Source organism: Fukomys damarensis, unplaced genomic scaffold, assembly GCF_012274545.1.
Source record: "Fukomys damarensis isolate Sample0158 unplaced genomic scaffold, DMR_v1.0_HiC HiC_scaffold_28, whole genome shotgun sequence".
NCBI classification, from domain to species: Eukaryota; Metazoa; Chordata; class Mammalia; order Rodentia; family Bathyergidae; genus Fukomys; species Fukomys damarensis.
This window is the reverse complement of record NW_022900940.1, coordinates 5,212,390-5,236,060: the sequence shown is the minus strand read 5'-3', so window position 1 is coordinate 5,236,060 and position 23,671 is coordinate 5,212,390. Positions and strand designations below refer to the sequence as shown.

Genomic DNA, 23,671 nt, shown 5'->3' with positions numbered 1-23,671 from the left:
TCCTTCCTATAAGCTTCTCTTTCTTTTTTCAAAATTGCATGCCATTTTCCTTCTTTCTTTGCATATGGATGAAGAGTGAGAAAGGATTTTCCCTTTTGGACGGGGTGGGGGTGTCATACAATTGCTCTAATCATTTTCCTAAAAGTGATTTTACCATTAAGTTTTCTTCTGTTCTCTCCCTAGAAGTAGAAACATATTTTACAAAACTATGTTTAGTTTAATTTACACATCCTTTCATGAACAGACTAAGTTCTTTAAGGGCATTTATTCTGCTTCATATAAATAATTGATCAGCCAAGTTAATTTACTTCTGCCTGACTTGGTCAACCTTAATTAACTGCCCTGGAATCAAGACTGAACTTTTTGTTAGCTTAAAATCTTTCACAAGCATGATAACAAGGGCTTTATTTTCCCTAAATTTTCAGCATCAACACTGTAACCAAGGAAATAATCATAATAATAAAGCACTGCTTTAATTTACTATAAATACATTGGCCTGGACATTATGAATTTTCCAGAATACTTCCATAGAGCAGCTCTGTTGGTAACAACAATAAATAAGCATGCTAAACTCCATTCTTAGCCTTTTTTTGCCAGTCACTGCAGCCCCAAAATTGATCTTTCGAAACCTGTAGCTCTGTAGTGTTTCCAAGCCAGATGAGAAGTGGGCCATTTTGGCTTCCTAGGCTTTTGGAAATCTGGATAATTGCAACATCAGCCTTTGTTGGGGTTGTGCTGAGTGGACTGTGTGATTTCATCAGGCGCCGCTCGCTTTGGAGAAGCTATATAGAAGAACGTGGAAGAGGGTCGGGGATTGTTCCTGGAGAAAGGACCTGTTAGTGGGCATGGTGTGTCCTTCCTATTCAGGCACTCTGTGGTGATTATAAATGATGCTTCTTGTCCTTACTTTGTCATGGAGCAGGGCGGTTCTTTGGTAATACAGTGTCCAGAGGGAGGTGGGAGCTATAAACACTGAGTTCCTAGGGCAGCCTTCCTTGAAGAAGGTACATAATGCTCCATGACACAGTAGAGAGATGCTTCTCCCAGCCTTGGATTTATTCTCAGTTGACTTCACAACGTACCATGCAATAGAAAAAGATAGATACCTTTGTTTGCTGAAGAGTGCTACCACTTTTCCTATTTGTATTTTAATGCTCTCCTTCCTCTACCTGCCTTTCCCATTGTAGTCTCCTCTGGAACTTAGTTTTCTCTTTGCTCATTTACTTATTATCTTACCAATGGACTTTGTGGTTTGGAAAATTTCAGTCATTTAGAGAAGGGACAGGTTCACGTCTGAAAGGGGGTAGAGTTGTGGCTTTATCTACCCCCCTTCATTGATTGACGTTCTGATTTCTTTTCTGCAAAGTGGATAAACATTTACCAGCCTTATCTCTTTCATATAGACTCATTAGGAATTTGAGAAGTACATCGGACAATCCGCTGTTTGTAAGATGTGATATAGTTATAAAGGTTTATTAAATGGCTTGGGACATTCAGTAGAAATACTGGTAGCCCAGATACTGTTAGAAATGTTCTTAGACATTGACACTCCTAATTCTTCACATAATGCTTTTCAAAACACTGTCTTCCCCTGATTGGTATGGGAGATTATGGGAAAATTTTAAATCTCCCAACCTACATACTACTATTAGCACTTGACTAATTAAAGACATCCTTAGACCAAAATAATCCTTTATGCAATTTTGGTCCCCAAACCTGCACTCTTAAGCCTGATGCACAAGCCAAACTGCTTGGCCCCATGCCTGAAAACTTGTACTGGAGGACTTGGCAGTCTTCTTTGGAACTGCATGGAGCAAAAACAGAGCCTTCTCATCAAATTGTGTGTTGGAGATTGTTCTTACTCCACTGGCAGGGCTGGTGTCAAAGCAAGGAAACAAAAGCAGCGCCACTCTCTTAGACACCTGCTCTGAGGTCTGAGGGCCTGATGTCACGTGGTTGAAGGCAGCATTCTATGTGCAGTGCTGTTCTGAGGATTGGCTATTATGGCTGTATGTGCTCTATATATGTGCGGTGTAGAATTTTGAGGGTCCAGGCAGTGATAAATACAGGCTTTCAGAAGGTGTCCCCCAAATCTGTTTTTGTTTAGACATCCTTATGACATATCCTAATGGGTTTCCTTGCTAACCACGACAGCTTTTCTCTGTAAATACCCAAATGTTGATGCTTTTGTCTTAGCTTCTCCATAATAGGCAATTGTGTAAAGGAGAAACACATAAACCTAGGCTTCATAAATTGGTTCCTTTGTTGGAGATGAACATGGTACTTCTGTTGCCTGACTTACGTCTGAGGGAAGGTTTGTGTTGATTTTCTTAAGGAGTCTTTATTCTGAACAGTGAAGATAATGAACGCAAGTTTTAAAGGCCAATAATTACTGGAAAGCCTGATCTAAAGACACGAGAGTGTATCAGCTGTTGTTTCTGGGTTTGTTTCCCACCTGTTAACAAAAAATGCCATTCTTGATCCACTTCAGGATTGGATTTACTTTAAGAAAAATACTGTATGGTTTCGTAAAATGACATCAAGTTGTATTATATGATGCACTGAAAAGAAATAAAGATACAAAATGGTTTTTGTTTTTAATTTTTCCATTTGGCTTTTGTGCATGGCTGCAGAAAATAGACTTACATATTTAACAAAGAGACAACCTGAAGATGTCCAGAAAGACTCCCATTTCCCTCTTGTCACATAGTTCTTGGGGGGGAAAGGATATGTAGCATGGGTTAAACATATGTCCGTCTAGGCTCAGAACAAATTCGTATGAAACGTTTTGTTATTTGAGGTTGGAATTTCATATTGAAGTCTTCATTGTTTGAGCATTTCTCAGTTTTGGTATATTGCTGGCAGCTTCTGTTAGTGGCTTTTGTTTTCCCTTATCAAGACCTAGTCTGTAACTTTGGAGGATGGGCCCTCCATTCCAATTGTTGCTTCCACTGTATTTCAATCTTTTGAAAACACTCTGGGGTTTAAAGCTTGAAATCAGAGCCAGGTTGTTGAAATCCTGATCCTGCCGTTTACTAGCTGTGATAGATAGTGGGCAAATTCTCATAAAGCCTCAAGTTTTCTCATCTGCAAACTGGGCATATTGATAGCTATCAGGATGAAATTAGAGAATATATGTAAATCATCTGCTGTGTGGATGGACCTCAGTAACAGTGGTGATCACACATCTATCAGGTGATACTAGCAAATATTATCTGTCTTTTGTCATATAATATTTGTGCACCTTTATTGATCTGATAGTTAAAATGGCTCTGTGGGTAATGGTTTGTGCCTAGAGACTAACAAGAACAAAGAAACATAGCTGATATCTAATGATCCCATTTATTTATTTATTTTTAGTACCTGGGATCAAACTCAGGAACCTGTGCTTATTAGGCAGGCAGAGTGCCACTGAACTAAATCCTTGTCCCCACTACATAATTTTTTCTAGGTGTCATTCAGTACTTTAAAATGCAGACTTTTTTTTAAGTCTACCTAGATAAGATTTTTCTCCAAAATTATAAGTCCCACCCAGCACTTTCAGACCTTAAATCATGTTAGAGATTAGTACTTTACCCCAAGATACACCTGAGTCTGAGATTTCTCAGGACAGTTTTAACTGTGAACCAATGATCACAGTCTGAATTTATTTGGCTTCTGAAAAGTGGAACCCCCTTTGTAGAAGTGTCCTCCTATCTTACTGGAATAACCAGTTTTGAAGTGTATGAGTGCCTGCATGATTCCCAGGAGAACATACTCCTAAAATGCTTTTGCTTTGTGACCTCGAGGTTTTGGGGCACAGATCACGTCAAGGGGCCTCCTTGGTAGTAATGGGTGCCGTGCCTAGATAGACTGATGCTGGAGAATATTCCTTCTATTATAGTGTGGCATCACCATGCAATAAATTAACATTTAATGTTACTCCTAATATGCTCAACAGGATGACTTCATGTTTTTGAGCCAAGCATCCAGATACCACTAGAGAAATTTAATCCTAAATTCTAGGCTCACCTGAACATACTTATTTTTCCTAAGGGGAAAAAGATAATATATCTGAAATAGCACTACAACTTGAATTGGGCCTGACAGTTCCATACTCGCACGCTGAAGGACCAGTGTACTACTGAGGGATAAATTGAGTGAAAGAAAATGACAACTGTGTACAGAGTTTGGCAACATTTAAAGCAGAACCCTTTTCCCGCATGTAGAACAACTGTTTTAACAGCTGCTTTTTTTTTTTCTTTCTTTCTCCCCCTCCTGAAAATCCTTCCATCAGGTTTTTGAGTCATGATGCAGGAATCTGGGACTGAGACAAAAAGTAACGGGTCAGCCATCCAGAATGGGTCCAGCGGCAGCAACCACTTGCTAGAGTGCAGCGCGCTCCGGGAGGGGCGGTCCAACGGGGAGGCGCCGGCCGTGGACCTGGGGGCTGCTGACCTCGCCCACGCCCAGCAGCAGCAGGTAGGCGCTTGGCTTCCGAGGTGGTGAGGACACGTTTTACCGCGTGGGTTTGCTCCTGATTACTGCCCCTATTTCGTACTCACCTGTCTGCCTAAAAGCAGCATCTGTTAGCCCTAGTTCACTGCGAATTCCGCTGGCTGGATTCAGACGTTGATTCTGAGTTGGGAGTCTGGAGGGTGCCTTTCTGCCGAGTGGTTGTGAAGGCTTAAGGGTTGAGTGGACCTTGGGTCATTCCAGGCTGGCCCCCAACGTGTCACCCTGCCTTTTTTTTTTTTTTTTTGGTAGGGGGGATTGAACTGGGGCCATTGCGCTTGCAAGGCGGGCTGCGGCACCACTGAGCTAAATCCCCCGCTCCTCACCCCAGCTCTTAACTGTTTTAAATAAAATTGCTGGTTTGGAGAAGCAACTCCAGACATGACTGTTTAACAGAGGCAAACAATAATTTTTAAAACTAGGCTTAAGAAGCCCCATGAAGAAAGAAACTAGATGAAGAATAAAAGTGAGAAATAAAAGATGTGCGCGAAAACAAATAAATGACTGAGGAGAGTAGAAACGTACAAGCAGAGATGGTTAAATAGCATGTGAGGCTCTTTGTGACACAGGTGACAATGTAGGAAGTTGCATCCCAATACTCCTCTCTGTTTAGGGATAGGCAGTATTTACACAGTTTTTCTTGTATCCATATAGGGATGATATGTGCCCAAATCTTACTGATGTATTAACTTCTCTTTGTGCCTTCCTCAAAGTGCACAAAAGTTGGGACATACCCATTCCCATTACACTTTGTGCAGGTGTGTAAATAGATACCTGTGAGTGACTGCTAAAACATTTTTGGATGGTAAAGGTGACTCAAGACAGGGTGTTATGTTGGCAAAGTGTTGGTGAAAATTCAAATATAAATAGCATTTCATTGAAGACCACCTTTGGTTTCCCGGCCTCTGTTGGGACCAGAAAATATTACTAGGTTTTGTTAAACATAATGGATGGTAGCTGTCGCTTTCTTGTCTTGAATGAATGAATGAATTTTACTTTTATTTATTTATTTTATTTTTTTGGTACTGAGGATTGAACTCGGTGGAACAGACAGGCGGTGGAGCCACTGAGCTAAACCCTCAGCCCTGTTTAGATCTTAATTATGGTGTCTTTTGGAATCAGGTGGAGGTGGGGACGATATATCTCTAGGCCTTTCAGAAAGATGTGGGACTTATTGCAGATCTTTCCTCAAACCATTTTCTTGGACTGTGAACCAGAGAAGTTAAGAAAACCCCTTTGTATCAGAGAGAGAGGGAAAGAGAGAGAAAGAGTGAGAGAGCACAAGCGCACACGTGTGCTTTTGACAGATTCTGAAGCATGTTTTATGTTACTTTTGCCAAGAGTTATTTTAATTTTAAGGAGTCATTAGATTATGAGCCCATTACAAGTCCACAGAACCAACAAGAGACTGTGGAACATGTTGGGGGAAAAAATACAACAAAGAGAAAGAAAGGGAAACTGACAAGCCACGTCTGATTCCCAGGGCTTCCTGTGAGTGATTTGATCTCTCTCCCTGGCAGCCCCAACTGCCTGTGCCTGTGCCTCAAGCTTGCATCAGCTGGAGTCTCCACGTTGGTTGTATATTAATTCGTGCCTTCAAGTTAACACAAATGGCCACACTCTAGCTGGTGAGATTGTTAGCAAGGGTATTTGTGCTAGCAGCCTTTGTGTGATCTCCTCAGATCTTTATGGTTACATTGAGAATAAATAGTTGGTATTTTAGACCGATTCCTGGTTTTTTTTTTTGTTTGTTTTTTTTTTCTTTTTTGGTATGGGGATTGAACTTGGGACCTTGCGCTTGCAAGGCAGGAGGCGGAACCACTGAGCTAAATCCCCAGCCCAGTAGTTGGTATTTTAGAGCACCATTTTCTGTGCCCTTAGTAGACAGAGGTCAAGATCAACTGTTTCTTTATGGAGCTGTTGAGGTGGGGCTTCTGAATCATGGGATGTGAACAGTAACACCAATAACAAATTGACTACACAGAAGAAGTTTAAAAAGTGTGTTTCAGTAGTATCTTCATTAAAAATTATCAGCTGTAAAATTATCCTTGTCTTCTGTCTTTCCCTTCACTGTGACCACTTGTGAAAATGTTTGTTATTGATTTAAAGTTTGTGAAATTGATTCTGATTATACTTTGAGCTATTTTAAAATATTTTATGGCAGTTTTACTTTGGTTTGCCATTGATATGTTCTGAGAAGGAAAAAAAAAGCAGCAATGCCTAGCATTGTGGCCGAAATCCCACTTACTATGGGTTGGCAAGCCTTTTGGGGGCTTTTTAAAATAAAATATTGACAGCTCTTTGACTCCTCAAAGTATTTGAGAGATTCTTAACAGGTTGTAGGAGAAACAAGAATCTGTGGCTGAAATAAGAAAAAGTGCAGGGATTAAAAATGTGTTACGGAACCAAAGTTACCAGTTTTCTTCCTGATGACACTGCAGCAGTTAAACAGTTTGGAGAAATGTGAATGTCGCGGATGGACTTTGGTTGTTTTCGTCATTTTTATGCTACAGGTTTTTACTTGAAGTGAGAATGCCAGCAGTGAGAAAATCACAGCCATGCTGAATTCATTACTGCAGTAGTCACACAAAACCACGGATAAAATTTCAATAACTGCAGGCCACAGTTGAGTAAACAGTTGCACTGAAATTTAATTCCTGTTGACTTTTCCCCCATTCCTCGCCAGGGGCACATTCTGATTCCATAGTACAAAGACAACAGGGGTTACAGCTTTGATTAATGTAGGACAGTGGAAGAGAATTAGAACTGTAAAAAATATGTTAGAAGTCTGTGGAACACAAAGATCTGCTTAAAAGGGCCTGGTATAAAAATGAGTTGATTGTGCTCTGTGTTAGAATGAATGTGGCAGGATTTTCCAGTTGCACCAGTGCCATTGATGACACAGGAAGTGTTTAAAATGGATAAATGCAAACCTTTCTGTGTTTGCTTCTTCATCCTAACAGTTATTACAAATGATAGCGAGAGTTCCCTTTCAGAAAGGAGAAGGGAGGGCTCTGATAGATTTGCTGGGAAGTAGTGTATTCCTTAGTAGATTTGGTTTATAGGTTGGCCGATTTGGATCTGAAGCAGCATTTGTTTTAAAATATTATCTTGTTGACAACCTGGAGAAATGGAAGGAATCAGCCTTTTCCATCTTCTCTTTGAAAATCTGAAGATTTGGTAACCTTGGGCCAGTAGTCCCACAAGGGCAGCAATTGTTGGGAGATGAATTGCTGCTTAGGAGCAGGAGCCCACCCCTCTCCAGCTCTCTCCGGGTCCCACCCAGCACTGTGCTCCTTCATATCCCCTGGGTAGTAGAGTTGGTGATTCTGGTCTGGAAGATGCAGTCATCACTCAAAAGCCATCAGGCAAGGAGAGGCATGGCCATTAGTGGGAGCGGCCCGCAGCATGCTCACAGACTGTCCTCAAAACTAAATGTATCATCTCTGCACTGTTTCAACTCTATTTATATCTGGGCCATGAAACTATTATAAAAATAGTTTTCTAATAATGTAATTTGATAGAGTTTCTGAACATTTTCTTTTAACCATTCAGTAATTCTTCATCCAATACCATAACTGCTTTTTATTTCCTATTATGCCTGCCCCATTTCTGTGTCTGTAAAAGTTCTATATCAGAGATGCACTTCTCCATTATGAAACTCAGCAACAAATACTATTACCAATTACTAAAATTTTTTCCCCCTGTAAAGAAAGGGTTTTAAAATGTCCAGAGCAATTTCATAAACTGTGTGGATTAATGCATTTTAAAAGTCTTGAATTTTAGAAAGCTGGATTTTATTTCCATATTGCTGCAAATGAGAGCTTTTTCAGATAAGCATATTACATAGAGCATAATGTTTAGAAGTTTCTCCATATACAGCATGTGCTGTCAGGTTAATTAACAGAATGCACACTAGAAAATGTTTATTCAATAAAAATGAATAGCTGTTAAATAAAACAGCTATTCCTTAACAACATTCCATTTAATGATGGGGTTTTCCTTTTTGGCTTTTTCTTTTTTTTTTTTCTTTTTCTTTTTTGTTACCACCTGGCAGTTTTATTGTCTGTAAATCAGTACAGGGAAAGTTTTGACTGCTGTGGTTTCAAGGTATGGCTCTCATTTTATATGAGGAGAGCAGTTTAAAGGGAGCCTGTGAGAAAGACATTAAAAAGAAGATAAGGTGTATTTGGAACTTGAACACTTATTTAAAGAGTGTGAGTAAATGAAATGCTTACTTCACATAGCTTCTTCAACATCTGGTTTAAAGTTTAGGGCTGTTTGCTCCAAAAGAGAGAGTTCACGTTTCAAGTTAACAGTGTAAACAAAAGAGAGAAAATGTTAAATGACCAGTAAGGAGGTGAGAGGGGTAGAAAGGATGAAAGGCATCACTTGAAAAATCATGAAAGGGAATAAGGAGGGACCCATTAGGTTGGATTTTGCAATTGAATGGATAAGCCGTCAAAGGAGGTGTAAAACATTAATCCTCACACAGGACACTGAAACTCCAAGAAATAGGATGTGTATTGGAGGAGTTGGGAAGACTGTAGGGCTGTACATTGGAGTGATGTACATAGAAAGGGAAAGGCACATCTGAACAGGGGAGAATGCTGGGTGTCTGTCCAGGGAGTTACAGGCTGCCTTTTGCCTCTGTGGGTTTCACATCCATAGATTTATCCAGCTGTGGTCTAAAATAGTGGAGAAGAAACACATTTGTGCTGAGCGTGTGCAGACTTGTTTATATTATTGTTCCCCAAACGAATCTGTGTGACAACTGTTTACATGGCATTCCCATTGTATTAGGCGCTAGAGGTCATCTGTGGTTGAATTTAAAGTATTTAGGAGGATGTAGGTGTGTGTAGTTCTGCAGATGCCGTACCATGTCACATCAGGGACTGGGAGCACCTTCAGGTTGTGACATCCATGTGGTTCTATAACCAGTCTCCATGGATACCAAGGGGTGCCTGGAAAAGGAACAGAGTGTCACCTTTGTGTGTGTGTGTGTGTGTGTGTGTGTGTGTGTGAGATGCTGAGGATTGAACATGCAGCCTTTGCACCAAGCTACATCCCCAGCCCTTTTTGAATTTTTATTTTCTTTTGTTTTGGGGGTACCAGGGATTGAACTGTGTTCCTTGCACTTGTGAGGCTGGTGGCAGAACCACTGAGCTAAATCCCTGGCCCTTGAATTTTTATTTTGATATAAGGTCTCACTGAACTGCTTAGTTGCCCAGATTGAGCTCAAACTTGTAATCTTTCTGTCTCATACTCTCAGAGTATTAGGAATACAGTAAGCTCTACCACATCTGGCCAGAGTGTCAACATTTTAAGAGAAGGGTGAAAGTTCTTTTTTTGTTTGGGCAGAGATACACAATAGAAGGTCATTTGTGGGAAAGGCGCTGTCCCATGACTCCATATTCTTACCTACCTCCTTCAGTGGACCATATTAAAATTGCAAAGGTCATATTTGGCCTTGTCCGTTGTCTTGCAAAGAGTGGCCCAGGTGATGCTGGTGCAGGCCCCCTGGTGTAAAGGTAGGGTAGCAGTGACCAGGTTAGCCTTACCATCCTACCAGGTTTTCTTGGAAAAAGGATTACGTGTGAACTTTATTCATCTTCTGCTCTCAGGTGGCCTTTCCCATTGTAGCTGCCAGGGACTGTGTCCCCAGGGAACATTGTTGGCAGGGAAAAGATAATCAGCACCAAAGTATCCTGGACAGACGCTCTCGGGAAGGGGGTGCAGAAGTCAGTGTTATTGTTATTTATTAAGTGCTGTCTTGAGACCAAGTACTGTGATAGGGCCAAGAACTTTCCTTAGCTGAAAGGTAAAATCACAGCTATAATTTTAAAGAAATTGCTCTGCTGAAGTATACTCCTACTGAAGCTGTTACACAGTTCAAATCTGATGGGAAATATTGATGGTTAAGAATATTTGGTAGAAATCAGTAGCATCAAATCTTAGTGATAACCATACAAACAAATTGCAACAGAGTAGAGACAAAACTTAAGATAATTCTGACAAGTCAGGGAAAAGGAGCCACAACGGTAACAAATCCTCACTTTTTAATTCCTTTTGTGGCTATATCTGGTAAAATGCGCGTTTCATCTAACTGCTAAATTTATTCTCTCTAATCTGTTCATTTAGCCCTGACTTCCATCAAAATACTGCTTTCAGAGATTTATGTTACCTTGTGATGTGCCTTGTATGAAATTCTTTCAAGTTTTGATTACTAAACAGTGTGTCATTACTCTCTCCATTCAAAATTAAAATGGCATAGAAAATAACAACAAAAAAGGGGGAAAGACTGTACGTAAGAGAGTGGGGCAATAGAAAACCAGATGCCACATCTCCTTATGAATGAAGGGTCTCCTCTTGACTTCAAGAGAAAGCTTCGTGACCTTGAGAAGGTAATTGTAAGCCCTGACCTATAAGCTAATAAAAAAAAATAATAAAGCCACCCTATTTCTTGTCTAATCAAAAATCCTTTTTTGAACTTTCAGGAGATAGGACTTGAGCGATAATTTGTTGACAGATTAGCTTCAGCGATTGTGAAGAGTTTGTTTTGCAAAACTGGCGGGCTCCTATCTGTTCTCCGAAGGCAGAGGACCCACCTTGCTGTGTTGCAACTGCTTGGTTTATTGACAACTTGAGCTGAGCAGGCAGAATTGTAATGTTTGCATAATGTAAACCTATAGCTCGCCTGATGGAGTTCAGTGTACTTTCAGGTAGTGCCTAGATTACTTGATAAAAAGGGTTACAAGGTGACTGCTTTTATGACAAAGAAGAATAGCAGTATAAATGTAGGCCGTACATGAAGCTACAAGAAGGACGTTTATATAGAGGAGTGAACTCCCTGTTACAGAGTTTCTTTTCATCACTTCGTCTTTCCATCTACATCTATTGTAATTATGAAGTGTCACTTGTAACATTCCAGAGACCTTTTGCTCAACAGTGTGTTTGCTGAAGTTCATAGGAATACAGCCACATCCACCCCTTCAAGGCCCCCTATCCACAAGAAAATGTGGAGAAGAGACTTTCCCATACTGGTGTCCTTCCAGCTCTACCCAGAGTGAGCTAATAAATGTATGCCATTGGCAGACAAGTACAAGTGGAACATCCCAAATCTGAAACTCCAGAATCTTAACACCTTTTTGAACCCTCACGTGACCCTCAGAAAATTGGATTGGGGTCCATTTCTGATTTCAGATTTTTGGATTAAGAACACTCAACCAATAAAAGTCTGTGTACTCCTGTAATCCTACTCAGGCAGGCTGAGACAGGAGGATCTTAGTATCAAAATAAGAGGGTTGGGATTTAACTCAATGTCAAGACCCTGGGTTCAATTCCCGTTACCACCGCCGCCCCCAGATCCCCACCAATCTATGCAAATAGTCAAGCTCTGAAGCATTTCAGAGGAGAGATATTTAATTTGTACTACTGTTTCCAAGCATTGGCTTCTTGAAATTCATTTGTTAATTTGTTTGTATACTCTTTCATTTAATATTCATTGCACTCCCCTATGTGGAAGGAAATCTGCCCACCCCCCGCACTGGTGTGGGTGTGCTGGAAAGCATGGGGGGTGGCTGAGGGTTTTTGGCCCAGGGGACAGCTGAGGCCACAGATGGGAGGTGGCTGGAAGGTGTAGGAGGCCTGGGCTTCTAAGAGGGTGCAGGCTGAAGCAGAAAAGAAGAGCTGTCCTAGAGGATGTGTACTGAAAATACATTAGAAGGGGAGAGATGCTCTCCTTGGCAGGGCGCAGACCCCTGAGAGGTGAGTAGCCTTGACCGGACTTTTGCTTTTGGTGCAGCAGTTAATAACAGGCCACTGACCCTGACCTCGTTTCATTGTGGGCACCTTGTGCACCCCTCCTCATCCTTGCACTTCTCTCTGTGAATCCCTCAGTCACCTGTGAGTGCCAGCAGGGCAGGGCTGGCCTTTCTCACCCATGCTTCCCCAGCACACAGCATGGGGCCCAGTGTGCAGCTATGCAGCCCTTGGATGCCCTGGGTGGGAAGAGAAAGGAAGGGCTGGGTACAGAGATTGCTGAAGGGAACGCTGGAAACCTGACGGGGGCTTTTAAATTTAGAGATGATGAAAAATCAAGGAGTGGACTCACTTAGGATTTCCCATCTGAGTGACTAGCAAAATGAAATGCAGAGAGAAGGCATGACGATCTAAGCCTCTCCCACTAACCACTGGGAGGTTTTGTGATACAATAGGAAAATATAAACAAAACTTACAATAAAGGGTGGGCTTATGGAAAAGCCATTTTACCGAGAGACTTTTAATAAAAAGATACCCTCTTACAAGGCTAAAACTTGTTACTATTTTGATTATGCAGGTTTATTCAGGTTAAAAGTTACCAAATACTTTCCTTTCGCCCTGGCCAGTTACTAATAAAAGTCACATGGGAAGTGCTGATAAACTGCTTGTGTTCCTATTGATCACGGAATGAGCTTATCTCTTTTAGAGAATAAAACTACCCAGTTAGATCTTTGGTAAAGTCTTTGTTCCATATTGACACAAGCTTCTTAGAATGAATTTGTTTTATAGGTGGTGGTGGTGGGGCTGCATGTTGTGTACCTTTTGTTGGAAAAATACAATGTGTAATTATTAAACAGCTGGTGCTTTAGGAAGCTCATTTAGGAGGTGTAGATTCGGCTGCCCAGGGATGTGAAGGCCAGTCCTGGTGGGTTGCAGTTGAGGTTTGCCCAGAGATGGAAGCTGAGATTGGTGGCGGGGGTGCTCTGTTCTTCACTTTTGTCTTCCTAGGAGGACATGGTCCAGTGTCCCGTGCATAATCCGACAAGGTTGACACCCATTGTGGCGCACACAGGATTTTTTAAAAGTCGGTGACCTTAAGTTTTTCCTTAAATTAACTCTCTTGTATCTGTCGTTCACCTGCTCCTCTTTTGAGTAGACCTACCCTAAGAAGCGCTTCCCGGCACAGATTCACCTCTGGCCAGGCTCCTTGCAGTAGACTGTTTATCGGATTGCTTATCTGTCATCCAGAGCACCTGAAGGGAAGTGGCAGCATGTTGTCGCAGCCGCTTGTTGGGAGGGACAAAGCATCAGCTGGTCCCATGCTGGGGCTTTTATCTCTGTACCTTGTCTTGTCCCCAAGTTCTGTCTCTCTACACTGAACAGAAGGCGATGTGATGTCTTTTTAGTCATTCAAATCCAATAACTTTTAATCTGAAGGTTAAGTAGTGAGATATAAACTAAGAGATGATAATATCAATTTTATGTTCACTGAAGGGCACAATATTCCTCTTTCTAGTGGAGGGAAAATTGTGCGTAAAATGTCTTTTGCTTTTGAACAGCAGAGTCATATCTTTCAGAGCTGAGGGAAGAAACGTTTTTGGGAAAATTTAATAAAATAAGATGTGGCATCCTAAAGCAGGGCAAAAGTGGCTTCTCTTTATTGTAATTATTAAGTATTAATTTTTCCAGGCTGCGTGGTATGAAGTTGTTCTCTTTTTATAGCCTCTTGTATTGACTCTTGTTATCCTCTCTCCGAACTCAATAACCTTTTACAAGGTTAAAGACGGGAGAGAATGACACAATTCTCATTCTTTCCTGACTCTTTTTGGTCCTAATGTATATGATAAATAATACCGTGATAATACTGCTTACCTTCCCTCATTTTTATCTTCCTCCCAGTGATATTTCCATTTCAACTCAATAGGAACTCAACGTTCAAAAGCACTAAGTGGAAATGTCTTTACCTTGAGCATTTCTATTATGATATTCTGATTATCTCGTGTGATTTGTATTGTCTTACAGATACAAAGTTCTGTGCTGTGTACTATATGCGCTTATATGTTATATATTATGTATGTCTATACATGCCTTCATTATATCAGCAGTACCTCTATAAAGGGGAAAAACATCGTACCTGATCTGAGCACGTGATATTTCCATGGACAGTGATTATATTCTGTAACCTAGTGGGTCACAGTTACAATTGTCGAGACTGCATTCTAGAGACAGTCTTCCGCTTGCCTCAGCCTTTTGCTCAGTGCCTTCCTTAGGTGGGTTCTGGACGCAAGGCACTGAGTGAAGCTGGTAGTAGAGGACGGAAACTGGCAAACTGGCCCTTAGGTCAAACCCCGCCTGCCACTGGTTTTATAAATACAGGTTTTATTGAGATACAGCTGTACACTTGTGTACCATTGTTGTATCTCCTTCCATGCTGCAGTAGCGTAGGTAAATTACTGCAAGAGCAGATTGCGTGATCCCCAGACTCTAAAATGCCTACTCTTTGGCTTTTTACAGAAAAAGTTAGCTGTCCCTGGATTGATGAATGGTAGATGTGGCAGGCAGTATTTACCTTTAAAAATGTTTTGCTACTTTGTAGAGCACTCATTTGTAGAGCACTTTGCAGAGTTCTCATTCTTTACTAAATTTTCCTCTCCCCACTCTCTTTATATTTAAATTGAAGGTTTAATTGAAAAGTAAACATCTATGTACAAAAAAGTTTTCTAGAACAGTGAATCAACTTGTAGGTGTCCTTATACTTCCATTGTTTCTTTCTAATCATTTCTCTGATAGCATCTTACAAATTATTTGACTTTTGGCCTCATTGGTGGTTAAAAGAATCATGAGCCAGCCTATTAAGGAAATGGATTTTGGACTCACTCACTGAGTTACTCAAAGAGCAGATGTTCTTGGCCGTGGCTACCCTTACCCAAGAAATTAACATAAACATGCAGCATGTCTTATGTTCGTAGTCTCATAGTTGGCTACAAGGTACAAAGAACTATTACCCTGAATATTTCATAGCTTTTAGAGAATTCATAATCTAATTGAAGTGCAACAAGATACAAAGGGGATACATTAAATGTCAATAGAAATTATGATGCAGATGAAGATAAAGTGAAGAAGACATGTGTATGACTAATCAATAGATGGTGATTTCAGCAGTCAATCTTCAGTGGCCCAGAGAGGAAAACTTTGTATCTGTATTGGTGGAATTTTTGAAGACCTTGGAGAAATTAGAAAACAACGCAGTAGGTGAACATCTGCTGATTTATTTTAAGGTTTTCAGCCAGGAGATAATGGATAGGAGCTGTGTGCTAAGATAGATGGGTTTGACTTGTGACAAAAGATCTCCTTTTGACACTTTGGAGATAAGAAATGACTAGAGGCAGGCAGTGAGTCTGAGTCGAGGTCTTTGATGATGGACGCCAGCCTCTGGGCTCTCTGGGCTCCAGAAAATGGCCCAGGGCCTCGCTGCTCACACAGACCATTACCCAACAGTGTCATCCTCAGAGAACAAACACGGACTGGCAAGTCTGGTTACTTGGTTGGTGGTGCCCAATTTCATGTACTTTTATATAGAACTTTGGCCACTGCTATTCATCATGCAGCTAGAATAATTGAAACAAAACTCCTTAATTTTAAAATAGTTGTCAAATTTGAAGATACTTGCATAATCCAGTTAACTGGTTTGTTTGTCTGGTCTAGGCTGTGTCTATAATTCTTGTGTTTTTACATTTTTCAAACTTTTTTGGTCACTTCTTTGTGAATCTGATGAAATCCAAATAACTTGTGTTCACAAACATGTGTGTACAATTTTGCTGTTTCAATTTCATATTCAGCGCCCCCCCACATACACACACACTTTTCACACTTAGATCCCACTTAGATCTGCTAACCGGTTCTGTGTTCTGACAAATGTTCTTGAACTTGACTTGACTTTTCTTCTTTTCTTTTCCCCCTGCCCCCCCACCCCGCACACTATCAGGGATTGAACTCAGGACCTTGTGCTTGCGAGGCAGGCGCAGTACCACTGAGCTAAATCCCCGGCCGTGAACTTTTCTGTGATTAATTGAAGTTAAGTAGATTAGCAGCCTCTCTTTAATTTCGAGGGTTCTTCTTTGGGCTCTAAGTGCTTAGTAGTGTGTCCCTGGATTTACTTTCCAGAGAGTCCGAATGTGGCACTGTCACTGCCAGCTGTGAAGAAAACTCTGGAAAGCCAGGTCCTATCCAACAGTCTGTAGTAAGAGCCATTTCACATCAGTTCATATAGAAACACCGGATTAGCCACACTTGAACTCTCTTCGCTACAGAACTTAGAAACCAGCCATGTGGCCTTTGGCTATATCAGCCTAGATCATAAGCAACTCTGTGCATAGTATGGGTGCCCTTGCATGATGGGGGTGCAGGCTTGTGCAGCCCATGCTGAGGGTATTTGACCTTAGCTATAAAGACTGACAGGCCTCATAGTTCTCTGCAGGCTCCTCCAGAGAGATTGCTGGACCCACACTCTGAATCCTTGTTCTGTAGAAGGCATGGGGCCCAAGAATTTGGATTTCTGATATTTGTAACCCATTTTCTGTTGATGATTGGATGCTGGAGAGCTTTAAATTCTGAAGTCAGTTATACTGGTTCACACCAGGGCTCTTCAATTTATGGGCTAAGTGGCTGTGCAACTAAATTTTTCTGTGCCTCGGTTTACCCATCCGTGTAATGCTGCCCACATTAACAGGTCAGAGTCTGGATGTCATGCAAAGTGCTTGGAAGGTTGTGCAGCACGTGTTAAAGGAGCTGTAAACCTGAGCTCTTCCTCTTTTTATCACCATCCTCCTTATGAATTTAACCTGCAGAAGTAGTGTGAGACATATAGAAACTCCTAACTCCTAAAGATACACAATATCATGACAGTGGTATCTATAATGTGAAAAATTAAATACGACCTAAGTCTGATATTAGAAGAGTTAAATAAGTGCTGGTAGGTAAATTTTATGTAATACTGTATGCCCAGTAACAGGCACACTCTTGTGGAATACGTAATAACTGGGAGAGTTATCATACTGTGGTTGGTGAGAAGAGGACCTGAAACCACTTTCAGCAAAATGTTACCTATGTTTTCTTCTTTTGTATGTTAGTGACATTGTAGTTTATTTTCTGTACATTACCCTTTTCTCGATCTCCCTTGATTTCTACCATGATGTATATTGTCTTTTAAAAAAAAAGGAATATTAACTTAACTTTTCACTAATAACATTGCAAGACTCAGGAATTAATTTAGAGTTAAAGGATTTTATCTCATCTCATCTTCAGTTTTCCTCTGTCAGCTTTCTGCTCTGTAGTGTACTCTCTAGAGCAGCCTGGCTTCTTTGCGGGTACTTCTACCCAGAACCTCTAATCGTCCTTCTCTAACATTATCAGTTTCAGCCAGTCGTAGTGGTGTAGGCCTGTATCCCAGCACTCAGGAGGCTGAGGCAGGAGGATCATTTCAAGGTCCATGCCAGCCTGGGCTGCCTATGTACATAGTGAGTTTGAAGGCAGCCTAAACTACATAGCAAGACCCTGCCTCAAAAAAAGAAAAATTTTTACCAGCTGTTCCTCAGACAAAGGTCTGCTACCTAGAATATATAGAACTCTCAAAAAAAAAAATCAGACCCCCCCAAATATAAAGACCCAATTCAAAAATGGGCATCTGGATTGAACAGACATTTCTCAGACAAAAAAGTAAAAGCAGCAAATAAATATATGAACAAATGTTCCACATCACTGGTCATTTGAGAGATGCAGATGAAAACAACACTGAGATTCCACCTCACCACAGAAAGAATGGCTGCTATCAAAAAAAAAAATCAGACCCCCCCAAATATAAAGACCCAATTCAAAAATGGGCATCTGGATTGAACAGACATTTCTCAGACAAAAAAGTAAAAGCAGCAAATAAATATATGAACAAATGTTCCACATCACTGGTCATTTGAGAGATGCAGATGAAAACAACACTGAGATTCCACCTCACCACAGAAAGAATGGCTGCTATCAAGAAATCAACCAATAACAAATGTTGGTGGGGATGTGGGGAGAAAGGAACCCTTGTTCATTGTTGGTGGGAGTGCAGACTGGTGCAACCACTGTGGAAATCAATATGGAGATACCTCAGAAAACTAGAATTCAAGGTCCCATTTGACCCAGCTATTCATCTCCTGGGTATCTTTCCAAAAGAATTAGAAAAATTATAGCACAGCGACATATGTGTACCCATGTTTATAGCGGTACAGTTTGTAATAGCTAAAACTTAGAAACAGCCCATTTGCCCATCACCTGGAGACTGGATAAAGAAGATGTGGTTTTTCTATAAAATGGAGTACTACTCAGCCATAAAGAACGAGAAACTAGAGACATTTATAGCTAAATGGATGTACATTGAGGCCATACTCTTAGGTGAAATAAATAGGACATGTGTAAATACTGAATAGTTTCTCTGGTGTAAAAAACTAAAAGTGTAACTAAGGCTCAAATTGTATAATTGAAAATGTGAAATAGGAAGAAAAGGTCTAAAGGAAGAGGGGAAGTGGGAAGGGTAGGGGAAAGGAAAGAAAGGAAAAGAAAAAATATGAAAAAAGGAAAAAATGGAAAAAGTCTTTGTAAATATCGAAGGGTGGAAGGGGGTGGAGGGAGGGCAGGGGTATGGGGAAAAAATGAGAACCTGGCATGAAAAGGTACAAGATCCCAATCCTGAATGTAACTGTACTGTATACCTAAAAAGTACCAGTAAACTTAATGGAAAAAAGAAAGTTTGTGACAAAACTAATCCTGTATTCAAACACACACACACACACACACACACACACACACACACACACACGCATGCACGATGTTTTCTCTAGATTATTTTCTATTGCTCGTCATTTCAGGTTTCTTTCCAGTCCATGTCCGCGTAAGTCTGGTATTCACAGTTACCCCCAGATATACAGTACTTCCTTGAGTACCCAGTATGTGTTGGTTCTGCTGGAGACCTATTTCCCTGACTTCGGGGCTGCATGCAGCCAGAGGAACGTTTGATTGGAATTCTAAAGTTGGGGACTAAAAACTCAAGTTCAGCAGTTATTGAATGAATAGACTCGGACTGGTTTTGCCGTCTCTTAGTTAAGCCTTAACTTTTCTTGTCCGTACAAAGGAACAATAGACAACATTCAGGGAGAGGTGCCAGGAAGAGCATGCCAAACAATACGTTGGGTTTCGCAGAGTAGTTAGGCCGGTAAGATGCGCTCTGTACATTGTCAGCATCCTTGCTGGGCAATCGTTTGAGACAGGGCAAAGCATGGCTGAAGTCTGGGGGACACCAGGAAGGGGACCAAGTTACTTCTGAGGTCTGTTCCATCTGCTCACTGACCCACCCATTGAGACTCAGATCTGAGCACCTTGGCCGTCATGGACGTTCATACTGGAGACGAAGACGACCCCTCCTCCATGAAAACATGAATTCCTGTGCCTTCCCCCTTCGAGGAGTTGAATTAAAACCAGCACAAGGTCCTATCCGACCATCACGCTCTTCATTTAGAAACTGACCTCTGAGTGAAGATTGCAGGGAACTAGGTCTTGTAGGCAATTAGTGCTCCAATTTACCATCTTAGAAAAGAAAACACATTTTCTAATCAATCCAGAATTTCTCCTCCGTACCTACTAGCAGCACTACTGAAGGGGCCCCACACACAAATGTTTTAAATTTAGAGGCATAGCTCAGGACACAGTTTCCCTCCAGAATCTGAATTGAATCAGGGTTTTATTTCAGATAAAATCTTTGGGGCTCATAACTTAAAAAACACAACTTTTACTGGCATTACGCAATTTGCCACGGGTCATTTAGCAAAATGTTTGTGTATGTAAACCCAGGTTCTTCTTTTAAAAAGAGGGAAGGGCGGAGGGCGGGGATGGGATTTTGCTAAAATCCAGGTGGCGTTTCAGTTTGTATTTAATTTTAATTGGAAATCAAATACAGGCAAGGGAGAAAAAAAATGCACCATGTTTTCTTTACTAAGAGCATGCACTGGAGAGGGGAAAGACGCTGCCAGCGCATTTTAAGAAGAAGCTTTTTTATTGGCCTGCCCCCCCTTTCCTGGCTGAATTCTTGTACCTGCATACTTTTTAAAAAAACATCTAGGTTTATACACATGGCAGTGATTTTTATGTCTTGGTGCCCCTTACTGCCCTCCCTGTGTATTTTCCATGGACTGGCATCTAGGACCAGGATAGCAGTAACTCCATAGCTAGTTCCAGTAGCTTCTCTGGGCTGTCTGCTGAGTCCCCTTTCAAGCTCCAGACTGAGCTAATACTTGATTCTTGTGGCCCCTCTTGGTGTCTGCAAGAATGGGGCTATTTTCTGGGGCGGGGAGGAGGGAGAACAGCAAGGAAAAAAACTTTAAGCAAGAATTTTATTAGAGTGTTCTCTGATTTGTGAGTATCACTAGCTGGAGCTGCGTTTTGCAAGACTCCCATAGCGTGTTGGCAGGGAGCGGATAGCTCCATTACGGAATGGCTGTGGGCTGTGCTGGAGGAGGGAGTGGGATGCCCACTTCCCCGGTGCCTGCAGAATGCCTTCTGCGCCAGAGCTGTCTGAGATGCTCGGTGTTGGCTCTGTTTAAAGATTGGGTGTAATTCAGATGTTTTCAATTGGAAATTGAATACCAAATAATTTTAGATTTTCTGCCGCACAATTAATTACACATTTGTTGTAGAAAAATGAGAAGATACAGCTAAGAAAACAAACAAAATAAACCTATTGCCTGTAATCTCATTTTATAGAGATAACAACTGCGAACATTTTGATGACTGTCCTTTCCCATTTACTTAATTAACATTCTGTCTTCACGCTTAGTGTGGTTTCCTCATCCTGTACCCAACACTCTGGGAGGCTGAGACAGGAGGATCTCCAGGTCAAGCCCAGCCTGGGCCAAGGTTCCTAACAAACTTAGGGAAACCTTGTATCAAAAAATATAAAAATGGGCCAGGGATTTAGCTCAGTGGTGCTGCCTCCTGCCTCACAAGCACAAGGTCCTGAGTTAGATCCAGGTACAAAAAAAATATATGGCTGTGGAGGTAGCTCCGGGTGAAGGCCCTAGGTTCAGAACCCAATACCCCCAGTGAAGGAAAAACATTTTTCTTCACTTTTTATGTATTACTATTTGCTTTCCGCTATTGAATTTCATAGATTAAAATAAATATGTAGCAATAATATTGCTTGTCAATGAGAATTGTTAGTAACTCTTACACAGTGGTTCTGGTTCAGGGATATTAAAAATCAAATTTCACATTGTATGTGTTTATAGTGTAGAGGACAATTTTGTGTTCTTAGTTTTAGAAATCTCATTGTCTGTGCTTTAATTCCTCTTATTTTTCTCCTTTGCTGCCTTTCGTTTTCTCCCATATTTGCTAAATTTTGTATTTAGACATACTTTTTCAACGTTATTTTTAGGAGGAAACCATCAACACTGTGTAATGATAGGTAAGCCATCTATTTTTAGTAAATTTCTTCTTTTTGTGTAATAACCCTATTGTCACAGATTCCTATAGGTTTGAAATTAGTATCGCAGTAGTCACAGTGTTCTAACAGCAATAGCCTTAGAAAAGTTCAGCAAAAGGGAATTCTCTGCACATTAGTGCACCTCTCAGAAGCACCCTGTGAGCTAAGCACTCCTCTTAGTCTCATTCTGCCTAGGAAGAAACTTGGCCCCTGCGCATATCCCTTCACACAGATTGTGAGGGGAAGAGGTCAGATTTGAACCCAGCTCTGCTGGCACCAGAGGCAGAACTCCTCAGCAGAGCATGCAGGTCCAAGGAAGAGTATTTAATGTGGTGATAGGCAGTGCCCTCCAAAAGAGTCTTTCCACCTCGCTGGCCCTCCTTCCCACAGTTAGTGTGGACCTTTCAGTGATTTCTGAACTCTTTTGTTTCAACCCATCTTTCCATGCTGGGTACGGAAAGAAAATACCAAAGATTCCTTTAGACAGCAACTTTTTATGTTTCCACCCTGTCTTCTTTTCAGATTGAGTTCTTTTCCCTAAATGTGCTCAGTTTCACTTTCAAGCAACTTGGCCTACAGCTTGGGGAAAGAGTCCTACCTCACACCTGTTGGCCTGTGTCCCCTCTCAGTGAAGATGCGGGTTTGGTGGCGAGCAGGCAGTGGTTAGCTGAGTTCCTCCTGGTGCCAAGGAAGGCCTTTGTTTCCTCAGAAACAGCAGAAGCAGGCAGTGCTTCTGGAGAAGTGGATGGCACCCTTGCAGGCTTTGCAGCTAAAGCTTTTGCTTTTGGGGAGATCCAAGCCATGCCCCCCACTCAAATACCTTTTCCTTGCCTCCGCCTTTGATTAGCCAGGGAGAACAAGTGTTGCTTTTAAGAAATGGGAAATTTGCGTTTATTAATAAAGCTGCACATAATAAGGTGCAAGCAGTGGTTGCAATAGCCATTTTATAGACAACTTAAAAGTAACCATTTAGGTTCGACAAATTCTCCTTTATTGCTCTTGTATTGGGTACCTGGTACCAGAAAATTTAAACTGTAGACTTTGTCCAGGTGCCCTAAACAGCTGTCACAAGCTGACAGGACTAGGGAAATACCTTCTGTGTTTTCTTAGTATTGTGTAACAGGCTTGAACCCTTTTCCCAACCAACAAAAATGTATTTGGAGAAAATATTTCTAGTACCTTGTGTTTCTTGAGGAAATTATTCACCCAGCCTCACTGATTAACGAGCTAGTTCCTTTGAAGCAGCCACAGTTATTTTCGTGGTTTTAATAGCTGGGAAGAGTGGATTATTTTGCTTTAGGAGTGATTAGCGCTGTTGACAAAATGTCCTTTGCTCCCTAAGTGGTATTTTGTGTTCATATTTCTGTGCTCACCTGCACTGCACACACCGAACAGCACTCCAGGCAACAAAGAACAACTGCTTAGCACAATAAATAAAAGACAGAACTCACAAAGGATGTGTGATGGGACTTGGGGTGGGAATTTTAAAGATTCATAACCTACAAGTCAAACTATGTACTTTTCTGTAGGAGCAAAAGCATCTGTTTGTTTCTGGTTTAGGACATTAACTTTCATGGCTTATTTTACAGAATTGGCACATTATGCCAAGTTCTTGCTTTTCCATTAAAATAGCGAACGTGTTCATTGGTCACTGTTCTGGATTAGCACAAAAGCCCAAGTACCAGGCTGGAAAGGATCGTTTTAAGTCTATCTTTATCTCTTTCTCACCTTTAAAAAGAAGCTGACGGGTCTGCTTTTGGCAAGAATAGTGCAGCAGGCTGAAAAGCAGATTTATTCAAAGAAAAGTTGTAATTTGAAAATCTCCCACTTCGGGGCTGCTGTTTTGAGATGCAGAGAACCTCAGTTCCTGGAAGGTGTCACTGTGGCCACAACTGCATTGTCATTCCA

The 23,671-nt window shown here is 41.2% G+C and overlaps 1 protein-coding gene across 6 annotated transcripts in view; it reads left to right on the top strand.

Annotated features, from left to right (window-relative positions):
* Foxp1 (forkhead box P1) overlaps window positions 1–23,671 on the top strand; it is a 487,831-nt gene that overhangs the window by 257,477 nt on the left and 206,683 nt on the right. For all 6 annotated transcript variants that reach the window (XM_019209347.2, XM_010636145.2, XM_033757028.1 and 3 more), the window contains one exon: window positions 4,277–4,461. In XM_019209347.2, coding sequence (XP_019064892.1) covers window positions 4,288–4,461 — 174 coding nt within the window. In that variant the 5' untranslated portion in view covers window positions 4,277–4,287. The remainder of the gene's footprint in view (window positions 1–4,276; window positions 4,462–23,671) is intronic.